Source organism: Gopherus flavomarginatus, chromosome 9 (assembly GCF_025201925.1).
Source record: "Gopherus flavomarginatus isolate rGopFla2 chromosome 9, rGopFla2.mat.asm, whole genome shotgun sequence".
NCBI classification, from domain to species: domain Eukaryota; kingdom Metazoa; phylum Chordata; order Testudines; family Testudinidae; genus Gopherus; species Gopherus flavomarginatus.
In genome coordinates this window covers 32,988,890-33,010,803 of record NC_066625.1, presented here as the reverse complement: position 1 = coordinate 33,010,803, position 21,914 = coordinate 32,988,890, and the positions used below count along the sequence as shown (strand labels likewise).

Sequence of the window (21,914 nt, the reverse complement as noted above, 5' to 3'; positions counted from 1 at the left end):
CCCATAGACACTGAGTGACACCCAGACACACACCCAGAGACCGTAACACATCCAGGGACAGTGACTGACACCTAGACACTGACACCCACAGATACTGGCACCCAGCGATAAACAGAGGCACTGATACTTACAGAAGTATTAGCACACATATACTAACACATACGGACACACAGAGACATTGACATACAGACACTGACACACACACACAGAGAGACACATTCACATGTGCAGACACACTGTTGACACACACACATGCACCAACTCATATACACACCATCTCACACACACTGACACACTCACATGTGCACAGACACACATGCACTCCATTGACACACAAGTGCACAGTCATACAGTCACTCCATTGACACACAAGTGCACAGTTACATACAGACACTCCATTGACACACATGCACCTGCACAGACACACTCACATCTGCACAGACTCTCTCACACTCACAGTGACACACTCACAGACACATACACATATTCCATTGACACACACTCATATGTGCACAGACACCCTTCATAGGCACACACACGTGCACAGGCTCACACACACATCCACAGACACCCACACTGACACACACACTCCATTGACACACACACAGAGCCATATGGAGCAGGGTGTGGGTGGGTGGCCTGGCTGCAGGGCGCAGTGTGTCCTCTACCTGTGTGTGGAGCCCCACCTGCTCCATCCTCTACCAGCTGGCAGCAGTGCAGGGATAGGGCAAGTGGCCATGTGGGCGAACCAGCAGGCACTGGTGTCCAGGCTTAGTGAGTGAGGTAGTGGGAGCCTCTCTGGGTGGGGTGGTCAGGCAATGGGGGAGGAGGGAAGTTGAGGGAGCTGGGCCCACCAGGTAAGTGGAGCAGCCAAGCACCTCTTGGCTGGGCCACCTGACTCAGAGCCTGGCTGGGAGGGGTGACAGGGCCAAGCCCCGGCTCCCTGCCCTGGGAAGGAGGAGAGATCCACAAGGAGGCATTCACTCACAGGCTGGCGGCATCCCAGGCCTGCACCACCCACCCTGTCACCATAACAGGGAGTGACACTGCCCCCCACCTCGAGTGTGAGGCTGTAGTTACCCCCTCAATATCACCCAAATACACCAGCCAGCACCCCCTAATACTCCCTCCCAATGCACACACACCACTCATGCACCCCCAATACTCCATCCCAGTGCACACACACCCCTCTAGCAACCCCAAATACCTTCCTCCCAGTACATACACACCCTTCACACACCCCTCAAATACACCTCCAACACCCCGCAACTCTACCTTACCAGCAATGTCCTCTTTTGGGGAACCTGAATTATAGTAACCCTAAACTGGGGGTGGGGAGCATCAGGGTGTTAGGGGAGGGAAACTGAGTGCCGGTTAATCAGGGGTTATATACCTACAATAATTTTATTTGACAAAACCAAAGTTCATACTCTTTGTAAACTCAAAACAAATCCAAAACTTAAAGCAGTTGTCTAAAAGTGTTTTAATGCCAATATTTGCATCTATTTGACATTTTATTTATGTATTTTCTCAAAGTCTCTAATGTAATTTATGACATCTTTCTTAGGGGTTATTTTTAGCTTACACAGTGGCTTGATTTTATTTTTCATTTAATGCACTCAAAATATAAGCAATAGGCCCTTGGTATGTTACACAGCATTGGATGTGTTTGTTGAATAGGGCATTTGCGGTGTGAAAAATGTTTCTCTGGAGTCTTGACCTTTGATCCTTGACCAAGAAATTTGGACCCTGACAAAAATTCCCTCCCAAGATCACACTGGAAAGGGACCTTATACACAGCTGTCCCTCTTCCCCAAATTCCTGGCTAGCTCTGGTAGTTCATTTGGACTACATATCCCAGAATCCTATTGCCCTAAACTGAAATCAGCCTCAGATTATGGCCTTGTCTATACTGAAAAATTAGATCAAGCAAGCTACTTCACTCAGGGGCTGAAGCATTTACGCTTGTGAGCAGGGTTGTTCCTAGCCATTTTGGTGCCCTACGCAGCCCCCCTGTTGGGGGGCTGTGTGGGGCCCCATACCTCCACGGGGGGAGGGGGCTGGCCCCAGGCCTCCGTGGTGGGGCAGGAGCAGGCTCGGGGGGTAGGGGAGAAACTGCTCCCCAGCACGAGCCAGCAGAGCAGAGGGGGTTGGGGCTGGGTCACTCCACTTCCTGCCGCCCGGTGAGTGCAGGGGTGCGGTTTCCCCTGTCCCCCAAGCCTGAGGACTGCAACTGGCGCAGCAGTGGGTAAGTGCAGCAACCTGGCCCCAGCCCAGGGCCGGCTCCAGGCCACAGCACACCAAGCGCGTGCTTGGGGCGGCACGCCGCAGGGGGCGCTCTGCCGGTTGCTGGGAGGGCAGCAGGCGGCTCCGGTGGATCTGCCGCAGGCGTGCCTGCGGAGGGTCCGCTGGTCCCACGGCTTCGGTAGACCTGCCACAGGCGTTTCTGCGGATGGTCCGCTGGTCCCGCGGCTCCGGTGGACCTCCCGCAGACACGCCTGCGGCGGCTCCACTGGAGCCGTGGGACCATCGGACCCTCCGCAGGAACGCCTGCGGGACGTCCACCGGAGCCGTGGGACCGGCGAGTGGCAGAGCACCGCCCGCGGCGTGCTGCCGTGCTTGGGGCGGCAAAATTGTTAGAGCTGGCCCTGCCCCAGCCCGCTTCGCTCTGCTCCCCTGGCTCCCAGCCTTGAGACTGGGGGGCAAAGGGGAACCGCCCCCTAGCACTCACTGGTGGCACAGCTGGGAGCCAGTGGCGCGGAGCAGACTGGGGCCAGGTCACTGCACTTACTCACCACCATGCTGGTGAGTGCAGGCCCGACCCCAACCACAGTCCTCAGGGAAGTGGGGGTGGGGGTGGGGCAGAGCAGGGGCAGGAGGGGGGGCTGGGGCAAAGCAGCGGCAGGGGCTTTGGGGAAATGGTGGAGTGGGGGCGGGACTGGGGTGGAGCAGGGGCGGGGCCCATGGGGAAGATGCGGAGCAGAGGCTGGAGCAGCATGCAGCTGCGTAGGGACCAGGAAATGTGGTGCCCCAAATTTCCTGGTGCTCTATGCAGCTGCATTCTTTGTGTATAGGTAGGGATGGCCCTGCTTGTGAGTGTGAAGTTCGGTTTACCTAATCCCCAGCATAGACACAGTCAGGTCAATGGAAGAATGGTGTTGGAAGTGTAATGGGTGGTGTTGGAAGTGTAATTTCCTCCTTTTTAATCAGCCGTGTTTTATGGGATTTTGTTTTAGCACCTTGAAAATACACGTTGGTTCTGTGCTGTCACTGCCCACTTAGTAAGAACGGCATGGGACTGCAAAATTAAACACACACACACACAAAATACTCTGGCAAACTAAAGCATTGATTTGGCTTCTTGGTGTTATACTGTCACTGCATTCCTTGCAGAAGGGTGTAGGATGGGGCAGCAAGAAGGAAGGGACCAGCATGCGCATGATCTGTTGGTTACACTCAGAGGTGGATTAGGGGTTTGTGGGGCCCTGGGCTAGAGCAAGTGGGGACCTCACCCCACCACTTCCACCTGCAGTCCCCCCCACCTCCCTTGGCACTCTTGCTGGGAGCGGGGTCAGGGCGTGGGAGCTTGCCCTGCCCCGCCCTCCCGGTGCTCCTGTCGGGGCATGGAGGCTTCCCCAGCTTCCCAGCAGGAGGACCTGGTGAGTGGAGGAAGCCCCCGCGCCCCAACATTACTCCCTGGTAGAGTGGAGGGAATGGGGCAAGACCCCACACCCCGCTTCCCAGGAGGAGTGCTGGGCAGGCAGAGAGGGGCAAGGTCCCACAGCCTGACCCAACTCTCTGGCAGGCAGAGTGGGTTGGGGCACAGGGGTGCCCATTTTTCCGGGGGCCCCCAATTGGCCAGGGCCCCTGAGCACGGGTCCCATTTGCCCAGTGGCTTATCCACCACCGAGTACTCATAGACTCATAGACTCATAGACTCTAGGACTGGAAGGGACCTCGAGAGGTCATCGAGTCCAGTCCCCTGCCCTCATGGCAGGACCAAATACTGTCTAGACCATCCCTGATAGACATTTATCTAACCTACTCTTAAATATCTCCAGAGATGGAGATTCCACAACTTCCCTAGGCAATCTATTCCAGTGTTTAACTACCCTGACAGTTAGGAACTTTTTCCTAATGTCCAACCTAAATCTCCCTTGCTGCAGTTTAAGCCCATTGCTTCTTGTTCTATCATTGGAGGCTAAGGTGAACAAGTTTTCTCCCTCCTCCTGATGACACCCTTTTAGATACCTGAAAACTGCTATCATGTCCCCTCTCAGTCTTCTCTTTTCCAAACTAAACAAACCCAATTCCTTCAGCCTTCCTTCATAGGTCATGTTCTCAAGACCTTTAATCATTCTTGTTGCTCTTCTCTGGACCCTCTCCAATTTCTCCACATCTTTCTTGAAATGCGGTGCCCAGAACTGGACACAATACTCCAGTTGAGGCCTAACCAGCGCAGAGTAAAGCGGAAGAATGACTTCTCGTGTCTTGTTTACAACACACCTGTTAATGCATCCCAGAATCATGTTTGCTTTTTTTGCAACAGTATCACACTGTTGACTCATATTAAGCTTGTGGTCCACTATGACCCCTAGATCTCTTTCTGCCATACTCCTTCCTAGACAGTCTCTTCCCATTCTGTATGTGTGAAACTGATTGTTCCTTCCTAAGTGGAGCACTTTGCATTTATCTTTATTGAACTTCATCCTGTTTACCTCAGACCATTTCTCCAACTTGTCCAGATCATTTGAATTTTGACCCTGTCCTCCAAAGCAGTTGCAATCCCTCCCAGTTTGGTATCATCTGCAAACTTAATAAGCGTACTTTCTATGCCAACATCTAAATCGTTGATGAAGATATTGAACAGAACCGGTCCCAAAACAGAACCCTGCGGAACCCCACTTGTTATACCTTTCCAGCAGGATTGGGAGCCATTAACAACTACTCTCTGAGTACGGTTATCCAGCCAGTTATGCACCCACCTTATAGTAGCCCCATCTAAATTGTACTTTCCTAGCTTATCTATAAGAATATCATGCGAGACTGTATCAAATGCCTTACTGAAGTCTAGATATTACACTGGAAAACAATTGTTTTTATGTTTTGCACATGCAGTCTCGGTTTCTCTCTCACCCAGAGACTCTGACAAGGAAACACCTGCAAATGAGATGGCAACTGAAGGCCCTTTGATCCCCCAGGCATGATGGGACTGGGATCACAGGCTGAAAAAGGGCAGGCCAAGGATCACAGGCTCTTTGATGTCTGGCTTTGCCATCCCTTTGAGAAAAGAACCTCTGGAACTTGTGTAATGAGGCGGGGAGGGAGGAGTGGCGGTGGGAGAAGAGACAAGCCAATCAGATGGCTCTGGGAGTCAGCTGCAAAGGAGAGGCAGCTGGCTGGACCTATTCCAGGTCTCCCTAAGGAGAAGGGATCAGAAGTCCTGCACAGCAAAACAGACAGACATACTTTGTAGGTGTGTCTATGCTGCAAACAGGTATGACTGCAGTCTGGGTAGACATGCCAGTGCTAGCATGGCTAAAAACAGCCATGCAGATACAATAATTCCTCACTTAATGTTGTACTTATGTTCCTGAAAAATGCGACTTTAAGCAAAATGATGTTAAGCGAATCCAATTTCCCCAAAGGAATTAATGTAAATATGGCGGGTTAGGTTCCAGCGACATTTTTTTCAGCAAACAAAAGACTATGTACACACACATACACACAGTATAAGCTTTAAACAAACAGTTTAATACTGTACACAGCAATGACTGTGAAGCTTTGTTGAGGTGGAGGAGTCAGAGGGTGGGATATTTCCCAAGGAATGCCTTACTGCTAAATGATGAATAGTACTCGGCTGAGCCCTCAAGGATTAACACATTGTTATTAATGTAGCCTCACACTTTACAAGGCAGCACAAATGGAGGGAGGAGACACAGCATGGCAGTGGCTGCAAATATTGGAAACTGAAAGGGGTGATGAGCCCACAGTATCCCACTGGAGCGCACCACTCCCTCCACTTTCCAAAGTGCAGAAGATGGGGGGTGCGTGTGTGTGTGAGAGTGAGACAGAGAGACACACTGTGCATGTGAGAAAGAGAGACAGACAGAGACGTGTATGTGTGTGTGTGAGAGAGAGAGAGAGAGAGAGAGAGAGAGAGAGAGAGATGCATTGCCTCTTTAAGTACACTGGCCCCACTTTAAGTATACTGCCTTTTTAAGTAGATCAGCAAGTTGAGACAGCATCTGCTGCCAGCAAGCTCCCTCTGTCCTGAGCTCTGTCTCTCCCCCCACCTGCTCTGTGGAGATGAGGTACGGGAGCGGGGGGAGGGGGACACCTTGACATTAGCATTCCTCTTCCCCTCTGCACAGCAAGCAGGAGGCTCCAGGGAGCAGCTCCAAGGCAGAGGGCAGGAGCAACACATGGCAGTGGGGGGAGAGACACCTGAACTGTGGCAATTGATAGCCTGCTGGGCGGCTGCCACACAGGGAACTTAGGGGAGCTGATGGGGGGCTGTCAGCCCACCCTGGTGCCAAGCTCCCACCAGTCAACTCCAGTGGGCTGCTCTTTCTGCAAGCAGTGGACAAAGAAGGCACCTGCCACACAAAGTTATATGGGAGCACTGTGCAACTTTAAACGAGCATGTTCTCTAATTGATCAGCAACGTAACAACGAAACAACGTTAACCGGGACAACGTTAAATGAGGAGTTACTGTACAGGGGCCTGGGCTTCACTGTGTGCTGTGTAAGCATGCTGGGGAGGGGAGCCTGAGTACGTACTCACAATGCTCACTGGTTTTAGCTGCGCTAAGGTGGGTGAGGCTGGCATGGGCGTGTCTACCCAAGCTGCAGGCTGAGGAGCCATTGCAGTGTCATCGTGCCCTGTGAGAGAAGGCTGCAGGACGAGTGGGCAAAGCAGAGCCAGGAGGGCCTCATCCGAGCACACTGAATTCCCCTGCCCATGAAGAGGAGTCTCTGCCCCCTGAGCCATGTCCCGGCCAAGGAAGAGAGATGTCACAACCTGCCGCAGGAGAGACCTTCCACCCATCCCCAGCTACCAAAAGCCAGCTGATGCCCCAGGGGACAGAGAGGGACTGGCAGCTGGGACCATCAGGCACTGCGGTGGTCAGCTGACAGTTTGCCTGCCCATGGACTCTAGAATTAAGGCCACTAAAATACCCGGCTCCTGAGAGAGACCCAGTGAAACTCCGCTTGACAACCTCAGCTGAGAAAGGTCACAGGCCAAGTCCTGCAGTGGGGCTGATGTGCTCCAGTCTGCAGGACCACCAGCTGCCACAAGGAGGCTGCTGGTGGGATGAAGGTGTTCCATGCCCTCTTCCCCTACTCCCCCAAGTTGCAGAACGCTTGGCTCTCACCTGGTGACTTCTGGTCCCAGAGCACAGAGATAGGAGGAGGCAAGGAGCAAGGAATACAGGTTTCTATGGCACCAGCCCGACACAGAGTATAGTGCTCTCTGCACATCCCCCTGCAGCATGTGGAATAGGCATTGGGCCCAATCCTGTCCCCAGTGCTGTGAGCAGGAGGAAGCAGGGTTTACACCCATTAGCTGATTTGCTCTTGGTCCGTGGAAGGGTTGCTCTGCCTTGGGCCTGCTTGTCACTGGTTCTGGCTGGTGTGGCAGATTTCCCTTCTCTCCCTTGCTGCTAGAGTTGGCTCATTGCTACCCTACCCTCTCAATGGTTAAGGAGCTCAGCTCGCATTCCCTAGTCACTTCTCATGGGCTTGGTTTCAAAGGCAGGGCCTTTCCTCACAATGCAAACAGGGAGCAAAGAATCTTGGGCCACAGGCCTCCAGCAAGGGTCCATATTGTCCACGGCAGCTGATGTGACTGTATAGGAAGTCTCCCTGCTTTCATATCATTGTGTTTCTTTTACCCGGCCCATCAGATGGTGATCATCTAGCACGGATGATTGTTATCCCCAAGCAGGGCAGCTCCACTCCTTGGCTTCCCTACCCTGCCCCCCCATCTCACAATAGAGGAGCTGGTTTTTATTGCAATCCGGGGAATTTGACTGCACCAAAAAAGACTGCAGCTCTGAAGATACATGCGAATCTTGTGCTTTAAGGCCTGCTGAACCTGTGCTGGGAGTTGCTGAGCATCTGCCGCTCCTCCTGCCTCCAGCTCCCAGAACATGGTCAGCAGAGCCTTGATCCTAGGCAGGTGGGAGGCCAAGCAGGCCCAGCAGGTCGGAGGCCTTTGCAGGGAAAACAGGGTTGGTGCGGATAAAGCCCTGCTCTGGTGCATGTAGACAAAGAACTACTGGTGACAATGGCTGCTGGGTCTGTTATTAATGTCTTGGTGAACTGTGCTGAGTGGAAGCCATCGGTAAACGTTGCTGATTCCACTCAAACCCTGGGGAGTACTAGCAGGAGACAGCAGGGCCCCACGCACTTCTGCAAAACCCATCTGGCCTCCTGCATGCAGAGATTTTCAAGGGGCCATAAACCAGCAGGGCTGACTCTGGGCCAGGGGGTGTCAAGTGCTTGTATAAACAGGACTGGTGCAAACACTGCCCTTCCCCCAGTACTAACCATCAGCAAAGCCCCTCCGCCAGCCAGCTTGCTCCTGAAGAAAGCGCTGGCTTCCGTGCTAAACATGGCTCCTGGGGAATGCTAAGGAAGTCTGCAGATCTCATCTATTTTGAGGAGAAACCACAGGCTCCTTTTTGCCTGGTGGGAGGAACATAAGCCCCTTGCATCGGGGGGGAAACCAGTGAGATCAGCCACAAAAACCCGCGATAGAGATGCAGAGGAGAATACAGAAGTCAGACACTGAACCAAAGTCATTCTTCCATTTCAGGAGCTACCAGAAGACTCTGTGACTCCTGGCTCTCTGCTGCCGAACGCGCTGGGCGAGGAAAATGCTGCCCGTTTGCCTTCTTCTTGCTGCTGTTTGTCTGCAGGGGAGCCTGCTGCAGGAGGCCGGGACCAGGGACCAGAGAAAGCCATTCTTTGAAAGGTTTAGGAGACTCGAGGAGCAGGTGAATATTCATGACTCTTTGTTATTGGACAGATGGGGCCAAATCCTACTGACTTCAGTAGGAGTAAGACCTACTTACTCCAAAGAGTCTGCAGTGTATCCCTCCGATATCAGCGTGTCTACCCATGTGTTCCTACAGTACCTGTCTCACCAGCTGGCCCAGCACTGGAACTTACCTTTAGAAGTACATGGATGTACTATATCGGGGTGGCCAAACTTACTGGCCCTCCGAGCTGCTTAGGATAATCTTCAGACGTCTGAGAGCTGGACCTACCTGCTGGGGCTTGGGACTTCTACCCTGGGGCGGGGTGGTGGGGTTAGGGGCTTCTGTGAAGCCCCAAACCCCAGCAGGCATCTCCTGGGGGCTGAAGACCCAAGACGCCCCTCCCTTCAGGGCAGAAGCCCCTAGCTCCACCACCCTGCCACTGCCACTGGGCAGAAACCCTGAGCTCCCCACCACCACCGCCAGTGTGGTAGGCGGAGAATGGGGGAGTGTGACGGGGGACTCTGCAAGCTGCACTTTACTGTAAAAGAGCCACATATGGCTCGGCCACCCCTGGAATATACAGAACATCAACACCGTTTACTTGCATGGTTTTTACTCAAGCCAAACTTCCCTCCCTTTGCCTGGAGTTTGCCTGAGTCTTGACTCTCTGTTGCCCTAGAGGAGACTGTAATGTCTGTGCAGACATATGAGTCTGTGATAGCCATTAGAGATACACACCCAGCGTTTTCCCAGCTAGATCTCTGGGAGCTGCTGGCTGCTCAGCACCACTGCAGATCAGACTGTTTCTTGAGGTGTTTAACTTTAGATCGAGGGGTCAGGCTTTAGGGGTTCGCTTTTGAATGCTGTTTCTTTCTACTGAGGAAAGTGCCGACAACAGGGCATGGGCTCTCTGATTTGCACAGCAGACCCAGGCCCCCTTTGTGAGTTATCAGAGGACAGGACTGCAGGGAGAAATGTCTCTGTCCTGTGAAGATTTGGCGGGGGACCCCCTGGGCTTGGTATGTCGGGGAGTCCAGGGGGTCACAGGAGCAAAGAGTCAGGGTTGTAGTGACCAAAGTGTAAATGATCCAGTTTCCACGATGTGTGTATGGAACACCAGGGCTGGCTCCAGCTTTTCTGCTTCCCTAAGCGGCCCAAAAAAAAAAGCTGATCGGCAGCACTTTGGCTGCTGCTCAGTTGCGCTGCTCCATTCTTCGGCGGCAGTTTGGCAGCAGGTCCTTCATTCCCTCTCTTCTTCTTTGGTGGCACTTTGGTGGCAGCTCAAAGAGGAAGAGAGGGATTGAGGGACCCGCCACTGAAGACCTGGTGGTTCCGCCTCGATACCGTATGGAGTGCTGCCCCCTTTGTATTGGCCGCCCCAAGCACCTGCTTCCTTCGCTGGTGCCTGGAGCCGGCCCTGTGGATCACATGTACGTAGTGTCCCAGAAACTAGAAATGGGAGAACACTGACTAGGTCATCAAATCCAGTCTCCAGCGAGGGCATGAGAGTCCCCAGTCAGAGAGTGGGCTGAGTTCCTGGGAAGTGTCTGGGTTAGCAGCCTGCGAGCTATAAAGGGCAATGCAGACCTGAGTTACGGAGCATTTTGATATTATTTTGCATTTTCCAGCCGGCAGTCCTGTGTGAAGGCAATACCTGGTTTCTCTAGACTCTGTGGCACATGGCTCACCCAATTGCTGAATTTCAGCTGGAGAGGTCTGGTTATGTAGATAAGGGCCGGATTCCAGGCCCAGCTCTGCCTGGGGGGCCTTCGGCCCTAGATTCTGGCTCTTAGTTATAAAAGTGGCATCAGATTTGGGGTGGCTCTGGGTGAAGGTGCTCAGTGTGAGACCCCTTGGGGGTGGTTCCAATATGCAGTCAGTGGGAGCTGACCACAACCAAAGCAACCACAATTAGAGGCCCCATGTGAAAGTTTAACCCTTAATGCTTGTGTATCAGTTTTCCCCAGTGGTCCAAGAGTTGCTTAAGTCCCGGGGGTTGTGGAGGGTTGATTTGCAAGTGTTCGGCATCCCTGCCCAGAAACAATCCCTGATCTAAGTGCTGGGAATCATTCAGGGTTCTGGGTGTTTTGCAGTTTCGTCGGTTTCAGGAGGTGACACTGCTGCGTCTTCAGGGGATTGCCGGGAACTACAACATTTCCTATAACATCAACACCAGGTTCCAGTATCTGGCGGATCAGTACGACACTGTTGCGGCTGCTCTCAACGTGTCGCATGCCGCCCTGCGGGAGGACCTGGGCTCTTTGAAAACCTGGATGAAGAAGCTGCAGAGAAGAACCAAAAAGCTGGCTTCTAAACTCTCGTCGTTGGCTGAGTCCCTGAGTGAAAGCAGCAAGCAGAGCTCTGTGGAGAGGCTACAGCAGAGCACTCTCCTGTCCAACCTAACCCTGCAGACTGCAGGCCACATGGCGGACCTCACCGCCCTGCGCGCCAGCAGGAACACCCTACAGAAAGAGCTGGAGAGCCTGCGGGAGACCAGTCGGAGCCAGGGAACCAAACTGGAGGCTCTGGAGCAGCAGCTGAAGAACATGCTGCACAAGGAGGTCCTGGCATCTGGGCACCATGAGCTGGCTGTGGCCCAACGACTGAACCAGACACCTCAGGACAAGCTGCCGGAGGCAGGGGGAAGCCAGGGACATAGCGTGAAGAAGCTGCATGCCAAGCACAAACAAAGGAAGAAGCTAGGGGAGAAGAGGCAGCAGCTCCTGGCCCAGGCTGCAAAGAGGAGGCTGCAGAGTAGCCTGTTCCATGGCAATAAGACCCCCGGGCAGGAGAGACAGCCAGAGACACTCACTGTGTCAGAGCCACAAGCTGCCAGGCAGCAGCTCTGCAGGGTTGCCAAGATCTCACAAGAGCAGCTGCAGTCACCGTCACCTGAGAAGCCAGGCACAAGTATGTTGAGATGTTTACATTCTCTCTGTCTCCCCCAGCACACATACCCACATGATGTTATGCTAGGGGGTGCTTTTGTAGAAGGAAAGCTCAGCCCTCCATTGCTTGCAGCAGGCCTTTGATCTTCAGCAGACCAAAACCCCTCAGGCTAGAGAGGTGCCTTTTCTTTGTCCTGGGAAGAGAGAGAGAGCTAGGTTGGACTCCTCCTGACCATCCCCTGGACCCAACACATGGTGTCAACAAACCGTTCTCCCCAGGATTACAGCCTTCTCTTGCTGCTATCTAGTGTAGTTAGACTTGCATGTCAAATGGTAGCAGGCTGCGGTGTAGCGCTGAAAGTTGACACTGATGCATGATGGGGAGCTTGTGTTAGTTGCACATAATAGAATCTGGCTTTATTTTGCCTTTTAAAAATAACCTCGGATATTACATACAAAGAAAATGTTAAAAGTCCTACATTATTTAGGCTGCAAAATCCAGCACTTGGAAGTTAGGAAATGTCAGGTCTGTGGTTGCCTTTGCAAACTTAATTCACCCCTCTGTCCATATGCCATATGTCCACATGCCTATTTTTCCGCACATGGGGCCAAATTAGGGTTGTGTGAGCAACTCTAAATCGGATATTTCCTAATTTTCAAGTGCTGGGCTTTACAACCTGAGGAACATTATGATAGAGGTATAAAATCATGCATGGGCTGAAGAAAGTAAATAGAGAAGTGTTATTTACCCCTTTGCCCAAGGCAGGAATGAGGCGTCAACCAAGGAAATCAACAGGTAGCATGTTTAAAACAAACAAAAGGAAATACTTCTTCACACAATGCACAGGCACAGTCAACCTGTGGAACTCATTGCAAGGGGATGTTGTGAAGGCCAAAAGTATAACTGGGTTCAAAAAAGAATTAGATAAGCTCACAGAGGATAGGGCCATCACTGGCTATTAGCCAAGCTGGTCAGGGACGCAACCCCCATGCTTTGGGTGTCCCTAAACCTCTGACTGCCAGAAGCTGGGCCTGGGCGACAGGGGATGGATCACTGGATAAATTGCCCTGTTCTATTCATTCCCTCTGAAGCACCTGGTACTGGCCACTATTGGAAGACAGGATACTGGGCTGGATGGATCATTGGGCTGACCCAGTACGGCTGTTCTTATGTTCTTTTAACATTCTTTTTATATGTAATTGTGCGCATGTGGCATGTGCAATATAGGGCACATACGCTGCATTACAGCAGGTGCCTGGGAACGCTTTCTATAGGTGATGGGGGCAACGTACAACTTCCATTCTAACCCCCCCTTTGTCAGCTGCTCATAATTTTGACAAACAAATTCCTTTGGGGCTGAACTTTTCCAGGGCCAGGCCTGAATTCTCAGTTGTGCTAGAGCACCCTTGTACCATTCTGGCAGCATAAAGGGTAAATGTAACCCCCCAGCCCCTTTAGGCCCCTTTATGTTGCCAGAGTGATCCAGATGGCTGTAGTGTCAGTGAGAATTCAGGCCCTATGCACTGTGCAGAGATTTTTGGAAGGTTTCAGCAGCCAAGCTGGTCAGTTGTGTTGTCATTCGTAAAACACCAACCATAAATAAACCACCTTACCCATCAGTTCCCATCAGAAAGGCTGGCCACACATCACCCAAAATGTGCTGGACCAACTCGACTTCTTTTATAGATCGTGCTGGGTTTGCACTAGGGGGGTTGGAAGTTGGGAGCGTTGATATTTTCCCACATGCATGAAGCAGGATTTTCTATTGGGTTTTTATGCTCCATCTCAGCCTTAGTCCCATTCTGCTCCCATGTGCACCAGACAGTGCTGTTCAGGATCTCTCTGCTCGCCCTGACAGGGTTTCACAGGCAGCTGAGTAGTACTGGGCTCTCAGTGCCCAGGAAAGCTGACAGATCTTAGACTGCTGAGTTCTCTTCCCCTCTGGCATTGACTGGCTTCAGTCCTGCTTTGCAACTCTGCAGCATGTCCCCACCATCACGGAGCGAGGAGTGGAGAGCCCAGAGGGGGAAGAGTCTCAGGGGGGCTGTGCGGGAAGCCCTGGAGGAGATGTAGCAATGGAGGAGCTTAGCGGATGTAGCAATGGAGCCCGCAGGCTCTGCTGGAGAGGGTCACTCGGGGGTCTCACCAGCAGCATTGCTACGGGGACTATCCCTGGAATCTCAAGCTCAGGCTGGCTCTGTAAGGGGGATCTCCAGTGCACCAGGCAAGCTGCTCTCTGGGCCTTTCGGAATCCCGCTCTGCTGGGAGTGGGCACTGAAGAGAGTCGACTGGACAAGAGATGGTGTGAACTTCTCCCCTTACCCCTCTCCTTCTGGATCCTGCTCATGGACTCTGAGATCTCTCAGTTAATCTCCACTTCTGACCCCCATACCTAGTCACCCTTGCCCTCAGCCCTTGCTCTCCCTCCCTTCCCTGGCTCCTCTCCCTCAATGGACAAGTCCCTGGTAGGATGCGCCATCCACCAAAAAACCCATCCCAACCACCCAGCCTGTGACTCCTGTCTCTCCTAGTAGTCTAAGCTCCTGGAACAGAGTCTTTGCTGTCGCTGCTTCACCTCTGGGCTTCTGTTCCTTCCTCAGCCTCCCTGATCTCTCTGCAGCCTTGAATACTCAGGGTCCTTTGCTGCCTCCCCCTTGTCTCCTGTATCAAGTTTAAACTTCTTGTCCAGGCCTTTGGCTCCACCATAAACAGTTGGCCTCTGGGAGGGCTAGGGCCGGTGGACGGGTGAGCTCAGAGGTAGCTATTCCTGGTGATGCTTTCTTGTTAGAATGCCTGCAGCCTTTGGGGATCTTTCTTTGTCCGCCTTGGCAGGGGCTGAGAGATCATCCCATCTCCCCAAACCCCTGAGCTATTGCCATGACTGAGCTGCGTCTCTTCTTTTGCATCCAAACAGGTGTTACACCCCTGTTCCCTCCATCTCCACGGCCTCTCCAACATCAAACAGGACCGTGACATAGACCTGACCAGGGAGGCTTTCCAGAGGAAGGGAGGGCAGCTGGCCGAGTGGAGGGTTCATTGAGTCAGTTAAACCATGAGGCTGGGTGGATCCACTGGCATGAGGCTCTCAGACAAAGCGCTGCGCTGTCGCCCCAACTAGTGCAGCATCACTGTCAGTCGGAAACAGAGCAGGCCCGAGGGATTGTAGAGCAGCCACTGGGTGGCACTGTTGCTCCACAAAGGTTCATCCCCTGCCCTGCTCTGGGCCGACATTGGTGTGGTCACTGGTGGTGTTGCCATGTGGGTCCCAGAATCTTAGGGCTTGGCTACACTTCTGAGTTACAGCGCATTAAATGAGCCCCGGATGCCCTAGCTCGCTACCCGTCCACACTGGCAAGGCACGTAGAGCGCTCTGACTCCACGGCTAGTACTTCTCCTCAGTGAGTGGAATAACGTTTGCTGCGCCCCCGCTGGAGTGCTGCAGTGCCAGTGTGAAAGGGGTGTTGCATTACTGTGCTCTGATTGGCCTCCAGAAAAGTCTCATAATCCCCTTAAGTCGAGTGGCCATTCTTGTCATTGTTTTGGATATGCCCTTTGAAAGCTCTGTTTGACAGCCAGCTGCTTATCTGCTCCGAGACAAAGCAACCATTACTGTGGAATGCTGTGTGCAGGGCCGGCTCTAACATTTTTGCCGCCCCAAGTGAAAACAAAGAGTGTTGCCCTGCCCCCCGAGCATCACGCCGTGCTGCTGAAGCCTGCCTCTGTCAAGCGCCGCCCAAGTCCCCGCCCCCCAGCACGGTGCCACGCCTCCCAAGCCCCGCCTCCCCCCAGCACCGCCCGGCTGAACCAAAAACAAACCCCGAGTGTCACCCCGTCCCAAGGTGCCGCCCCAAGCATGTGCTTGGTAGGCTGGTGTCTGGAGCCGGCCCTGCCTGTGTGTGAGAGAGAGAGGCCGGGGGGGGAGGGGAAGGGGAGGTCTGCTGCTGTCTGAACTTACAAGACAGCATGCTGACATGCTCTCAGCCCCCCCAAAACCCACTCTTTCTCCCCCCACATACACACAACACACTCCCTGTCACACTCCACTCCACCTCCACCCCATTTGAAAAGCATGTTGCAGCCACTTGCATGCTGGGATAGCTACCACAATGCACTGCTCTCTGTGGCATTGCAAGAGCTGCTAATGTGGCCACGCCACTGTGCTGTCAGCTGTCAGTGTGGAAAGACTGCAGCGCTTTCCCTACCGCACTCTAGGAAGGCTGGTTTAACTCAAAGCGCTCTACACCCACAAGTGTAGCCATGCCCTTAGAGAGACATGGTGTGGGAGGGGATATCTGTTATTGGGCCCACTCCTGTGCGGGAGAGAGACAAGCTTTGAAGCCACACAGAGCTCTTCCTCCGGGCTGGGAAAGGCACTCAGTGTCACAGCTAAATATAAGGTGGAGCAGATAGTTTAGCAGAAGTAGTTAGCACATATTCCAAGGGACCATTCTAGGGGAAGTGGCCCGTTAACACCCTTGTAGTTGTAGGATAAAAACGGGTTGGGGGGGAGAGAAGGAGCGAGGAAGCGGATTAGTGAGTTACAGGTTGTTGTAAGAAGCCTCAAATCCAATGCCTTTATCAAGTCCATGATGTTTAGTTCCTAGCAAAGTTATGAATTGAAGTTCCCAGCACAGGAGCCAACTTTCTGATTTCCACGGGAGGTGTTCGACCCCTACTCCATCCCAGGCCCCGCCCCCACTCCACCCCTTCTCCCAAGACCCCACCCCATCCCACCTCTTTCCACCCTCGCTCCGCCTATTCCTGCCCCTGCTCTCCCCCTCCCCCACACAGTAGCGTAGCTAGGGAGGGAGCGGGGAAGTGGCCGCTCCCCCACGGAGTACAAGTGGTGCCTTATCAATTTCGTGGTGCCTTTGTACTCACCTGGGGGAGCGATTAAAAAAAAAGGCACCACCCACTGCAGCGCTTTTATTTTACTCACCCGGCTGCACTCTGGGTCTTCAGCGGCATTTCAGCGGCGGGTCCTTCAGTGCTGCCGAAGACACCCAGAGCAAGTGAAGGGCCCGCCGCCGAAGACTTGGAGCACTGCCGGGTGAGTAAAAGCGCCGCAGCGGGTGGCATCTTTTTTTTTTATCGCTCCCCCTGTTCCCTCCAGCTGGCTACACCACTTCCCCCACGGTGCTTCTAGCCACTGGTGGGCGGGAGACACTGGAGAGGAGTGGGAGGAGCTGATTGGTGGGGCTGCCGGTGTGTGCTGAGCACCCACTGTTTTTTTCCATGGGTGCTCCAGCCATGGAGCACCCACAGAATTGGCACGTATGGCTCTCGTCTTTGGAAGGTGTGGTGCGGGTTTCCATTGAGGACAAGGCCTGAGAGGTCAGACATGGAGTGATCACTTTGCCTCCAGGTAGGGCAGGGTCTTTTGTCTAGATCAGTTTGCAGCGCGAGTTCATTCCAGGGCACCTTGATTGTCTGGTTCCACCCACATCATTTTATAACGCAAACACAGAGGCATCATTCCCACCGGAGTGACTTTCTGAAACTGCATGCTGGCTGTCCATCTCCACCTGAGCCTATGCTCTCCTGGGCTGGTGAGGTTTCTCATAGTACAAACTCAGGGAACTTCTGGCCTGCTCTGGGTTGTTGGCATGGCTCTCTGGGGATTGCTCTGCTGAAAACAGGCCCTCATTGAAATGCTGCAGTTCTGCAGGGGGAAGTAACAACTCAGCAGGGGTTTGCAGGACAGCTCAAGACACCTGGGACCCCGCAAGGTTGAGCAGGAGGCAACCAGACAGGTCTTGCAAGAAGGGTGCAGCCTCTTCCTGGCTGAATCATAGTGCAAATAACAATATCCATGGCTGCATCCTTTCTCCACCAGCCAGCCTAGCTCACTGCCTGCTGACACTCGGGGCAGGGGGGAGGTTAGTGATGGCCATGCTACACTGTGCTGGTGGGGTTTGAGGAAGGGGGTGGGGCTGGGGGTGCTGCCCCCCAGCCAGCTCACTCATGTCACCTCCAGCAGTGCTATTCTGGGACAAGGACTGATGGCCCCAAATTCTGTGTCATGCAAGGTGCTGCCATGCCTGCAATTGTGCCTGCTAGGAGTGGGAGGGTGGCCTGGGGGATCTGGGTTCTAGCTAGGCCCAGCTCTGGCACAGACTCCATGGGTGACTTGGGGCTAGCTGATTTATCTGAGTTGTGGAGCAGCCAGAACGACTCAGTACCACTGAAAACCTGGCCCTTTGCCTCCCTGTGTGTCATGTTCATGAAGCACCTGGGGTTTCCCAGAGGGAGGCACTAGGAATTATTATCTAGATGGGGTGTGGGGGGGAAATACATGGGGCTGCCTGCAAGGCAGCTCCTATGCCAGGTGAAAGGGAGGGTGTCTAATTGCATGATCACTGTGCTCAGACAGCTGGGGGGCAGGAAGAGCTGTCCTTGACTGACCCTCAGGTACGGCGGGGTCACCAAACAATAATAAGTCACCAGGACCAGATGGTATCACTCAAGAGTTCTGAAGGAACTCAAATGTGAAATTGCAGAACTACTAACTGTCATCTGTAACCTATCATTTAAATCAGCTTCTGCACCAAATGACTGGAGGTTAGCTAATGTGACACCACTTTTTAAAAAGGGCTCCAGAGGTGACCCCAGCAATTACAGGCCAGTAAGCCTGACTTCAGTACTGGGCAAACTGGTTAAAACTATAGTAAAGAACAAAATTGTCAGACACATAGATTAACGTTATTTGTTGGGGAAGGGTCAACATGGTTTTGATAAAGGGAAATCATGCCTCAGCAATCTGCTAGGATTATTGAGGAGGTCAATAAGCATGTGGACAAGGGGGATCCAGTGGACATAGCGTACTTAGATTTTCAGACAACCTTTGACAAGGTCCCTCACCAAAGGCTCTTAAGCAAAGTAAGCTGTCATGAGATAAGAGGGAAGGTCCTCTCATGGACTGGCAACTTGTTAAAAGATAGGAAACAAAAGGTAGAAATAAATGGTCAGTTTTCAGAATGGAGAGAGGTAAATAGTGGTGTCCCCCAGGGGTCTGTACTGGGACCAGTGCTGTTCAACGTATTCATAAATGATCTGAAAAAAGGAGTAAACAGTGAGGTGGCAAAATTTGCAGATGATACAAAACTACTCAAGATAGTGAAGTCCAAAGCAGACTGTGAAGAACTACAAAAGGATCTCTCAAAATTGGGTGCCCGAGCAACAAAATAGCAGGTGAAATTCAATGTTGATAAATGCAAAGTAATGCATATTGGAAAACATATTCCTGACTATCATATAAAATGCTGGGCTCTAAATTAGCTGTTACCGCTGAAGAAAGAGATCTTGGCGTCATTGTGGATAGTTCTCTGAAAACATCCACTCAATGTGCAGCAGCAGTCATAAAATCAAACAGAATGTTGGGAATCATTAAGAAAGGGATAGATAATAAGACAGAAAGTATCATATTGCTTCCATATAAATCCAGGGTATGCCCACATCTTGAATACTGCATGCAGATGTGGTTGCCCCATTTCAAAAAACATACATTGGAACTGGAAAAAGTTCAGAAAAGGACAAAAAAAATGATTAAGGGTATGGAACAGCTTCCATATGAGGAGAGATTAATAAGACTGGGACTTTTCAGCTTGGAAAAGAGACAACTAAGGGGGGATATGAAAGAGGTCTATAAAATCATGACTGGTGTGGAGAAAGTAAATAAGGAAGTGTTATTTACTCCTTCTTATAGCACAAGAACTAGGGGTCACCAAATGAAATTAATAGGCAGCAGGTTTAAAACCAACAAAAGAAAGTATTTCTTTACACAACATACAGTCAGTCTATGGAACTCTTAGCCAGAGGATGTTGTGAAGGCCAAGACTGTAACAGGGTTCAAAAAAGAACTAGATAAGTTCATGGAGGATAGGTCCATCAATGGCTATTAGCCAGGATGGGTAGGGACGGTGTCCTTCTGTTTGTTAGAAGCTGGGAATGGTTGATGGGATAGAAGACTTGATGATTATCTGTTCTGTTCATTCCCTCTGGGGCACCTGACGTTGGCCACTGTTAGAAGACAGGATACTGGGCTAGATAGACCATTGGTCTGACCCACTATGGCCATTCTTATGTTCTTATGGGGGGAAAGGGGGCACAGGAGGCTGGTCCATTGTCACAATGCATGCATAAGCAGCAGCCCTATGTGCTCGGGACAGGCAGTGACTGTGGCTTTCTCTCTCCCCTCTCCAGTTTGCAATGTGGATTCCATGCTGCTTTTCCCCAACGCTTCTACTGAAAACCTTGCCACCTTCGGCCAGGGGTTCCAGACTGGCCTGCACGAGCTGTCGGTCTGCAGCTGGGTGAGCACCCATGCTCGCTCCCTGGGCACCATCCTGTCCTATGCCACGGAGGAGAATGATAACAAGCTCGTCCTGCACGGCCGGAACACCGCAGCCCTGGCCTCCATCCACTTCGTCATCGGTGACCCAGCTTTCCAGGAGCTGCCGGTGGGGCAGCTCCTGGATGGCAGATGGCACCACATGTGTGTCATCTGGTCCTCCATCCAAGGCAAGTACTGGTTCTATGTGGACAGGAGACTGGCATCCACAGGCTCCAAGTTCCAGGAGGGCTATGAGATCCCCCCTGGCGGGTCGCTTGTTCTGGGTCAGGAGCAGGATGTGGTTGGGGGTGGGTTTGACCCCTCAGAAGCCTTTGTGGGACGCCTGGCTGGCTTTGCCATCTGGAACCGCACTCTGATGCCTGGGGAGGTTTCCAGCATAGCGATCGGGAAGGGCCTGCCCCGTGGCACCATCCTGAGGCTGGCTGATGTCTCCTCCCTGAATGGATCAATACAGAAGGTGAATTGCACCTGCTTGGAACACTGTTTGTAAACCAAGCCCGCCTCCTCCCGGGCTGTCCTCAGCAGTACAGACTGTAGGCAGCCCGGAGTCCAAATGCTGTGCAGTTATCGACATCAGCCTGTGGTGCCTGTTTGCCAGAACACTTCCTCTGCTCTGCTAAAAAGGCACAAAGCCCTTTTCTCCATCGGATGAGAGCCGAGGGGCTCTACTGACACAGCCATCACCATGGAGAGCCGGAGAGGCATAAAAGCATCACTCAATTATTCCCATGCCAATTTAATGGAAACTTCTTCATGTGATTGCTCATGTCTCCTCATTGAGTCCATAAATCAGTGCGGCTGTGTCGAGGGTCCAGCTATACTGAGATGACTGTGTCCAAAGGGATAGCCAGCCAAAGGTCGGCTCATATCAGACTTCAGCATTGTATTGCTTTTCCTCCTGCAGCGCTTTTCCAGACCCTTAGCAAAGACCCAACAATCACGTCTCTCACCAGTGAAATGCAGCCAGCTCTGGGGAGGATTGGGGAGGGGCATGGTAGCTGTTTAACAGTGCACAGCAATACCACACACCAGATTAGGACAAGAGATGAAAGCCTCAGGTGGGATTTAGATAGAATGCGAACATTCAAACTGGAACACAGCACACTGCACTTACGGAAATTGTCACCGAATTTTTAATTCCCAGTGATGGTCGAACCTTAGTCTTAGATCTCATCCAAGAGACAGCCCCATAATATCATGCTGGGCATAGGGTGGCCCAGAGATGGAGGGAAGCGGGCTGTCTCCCGCAAATATTGCTTCTGATAAGTCCCACTTTTCCAGGAAGGGCTCCTCTCCGAATACTGACCTAAGCAAACCCCACAGAGCTAACACCAGCCCAGCCCAAGGTGCTGTAGCCACATATAAGCACAGCAGCCTGGGGGAAAGGCTCTTGGATTCTATTTCCAACATGAGGCGCAAATGACTATTGCAGTTAGTTTACACAGTGAAATGACCATGACGGAACTTGCCTTCGACACTTAATTCTTCCCAGGAGAGCCCAAGGAGGAGGTCGGGGGAAGGTGGCCCTGGTAACGCTGCCCAGGCGTGCAGTCTAAGTTTGTGAAGTGCTCTTTGAAACATCAGCAGGAACTGTGTACCAGACGGTGTGTACCCTGGTCGTAGAGGGTCAAGCTTACCCCTGGGGCTGGGCTTGATGACTCTGACTAACTCAAGGAACAATA

The 21,914-nt window shown here is 52.4% G+C and overlaps 1 protein-coding gene across 1 annotated transcript; it reads left to right on the top strand.

Annotated features, from left to right (window-relative positions):
- The first annotated feature begins 3,623 nt into the window (after positions 1–3,623).
- Positions 3,624–20,722, top strand: PTX4 (pentraxin 4). The gene is made up of 4 exons (XM_050968694.1): positions 3,624–3,659; positions 8,928–9,005; positions 11,084–11,900; positions 20,052–20,722. The coding sequence occupies exons 1-4, from the start codon at positions 3,624–3,626 to the stop codon at positions 20,720–20,722; spliced, it is 1,602 nt and encodes a 533-aa protein (XP_050824651.1).
- The last annotated feature ends 1,192 nt before the right edge of the window (positions 20,723–21,914 follow it).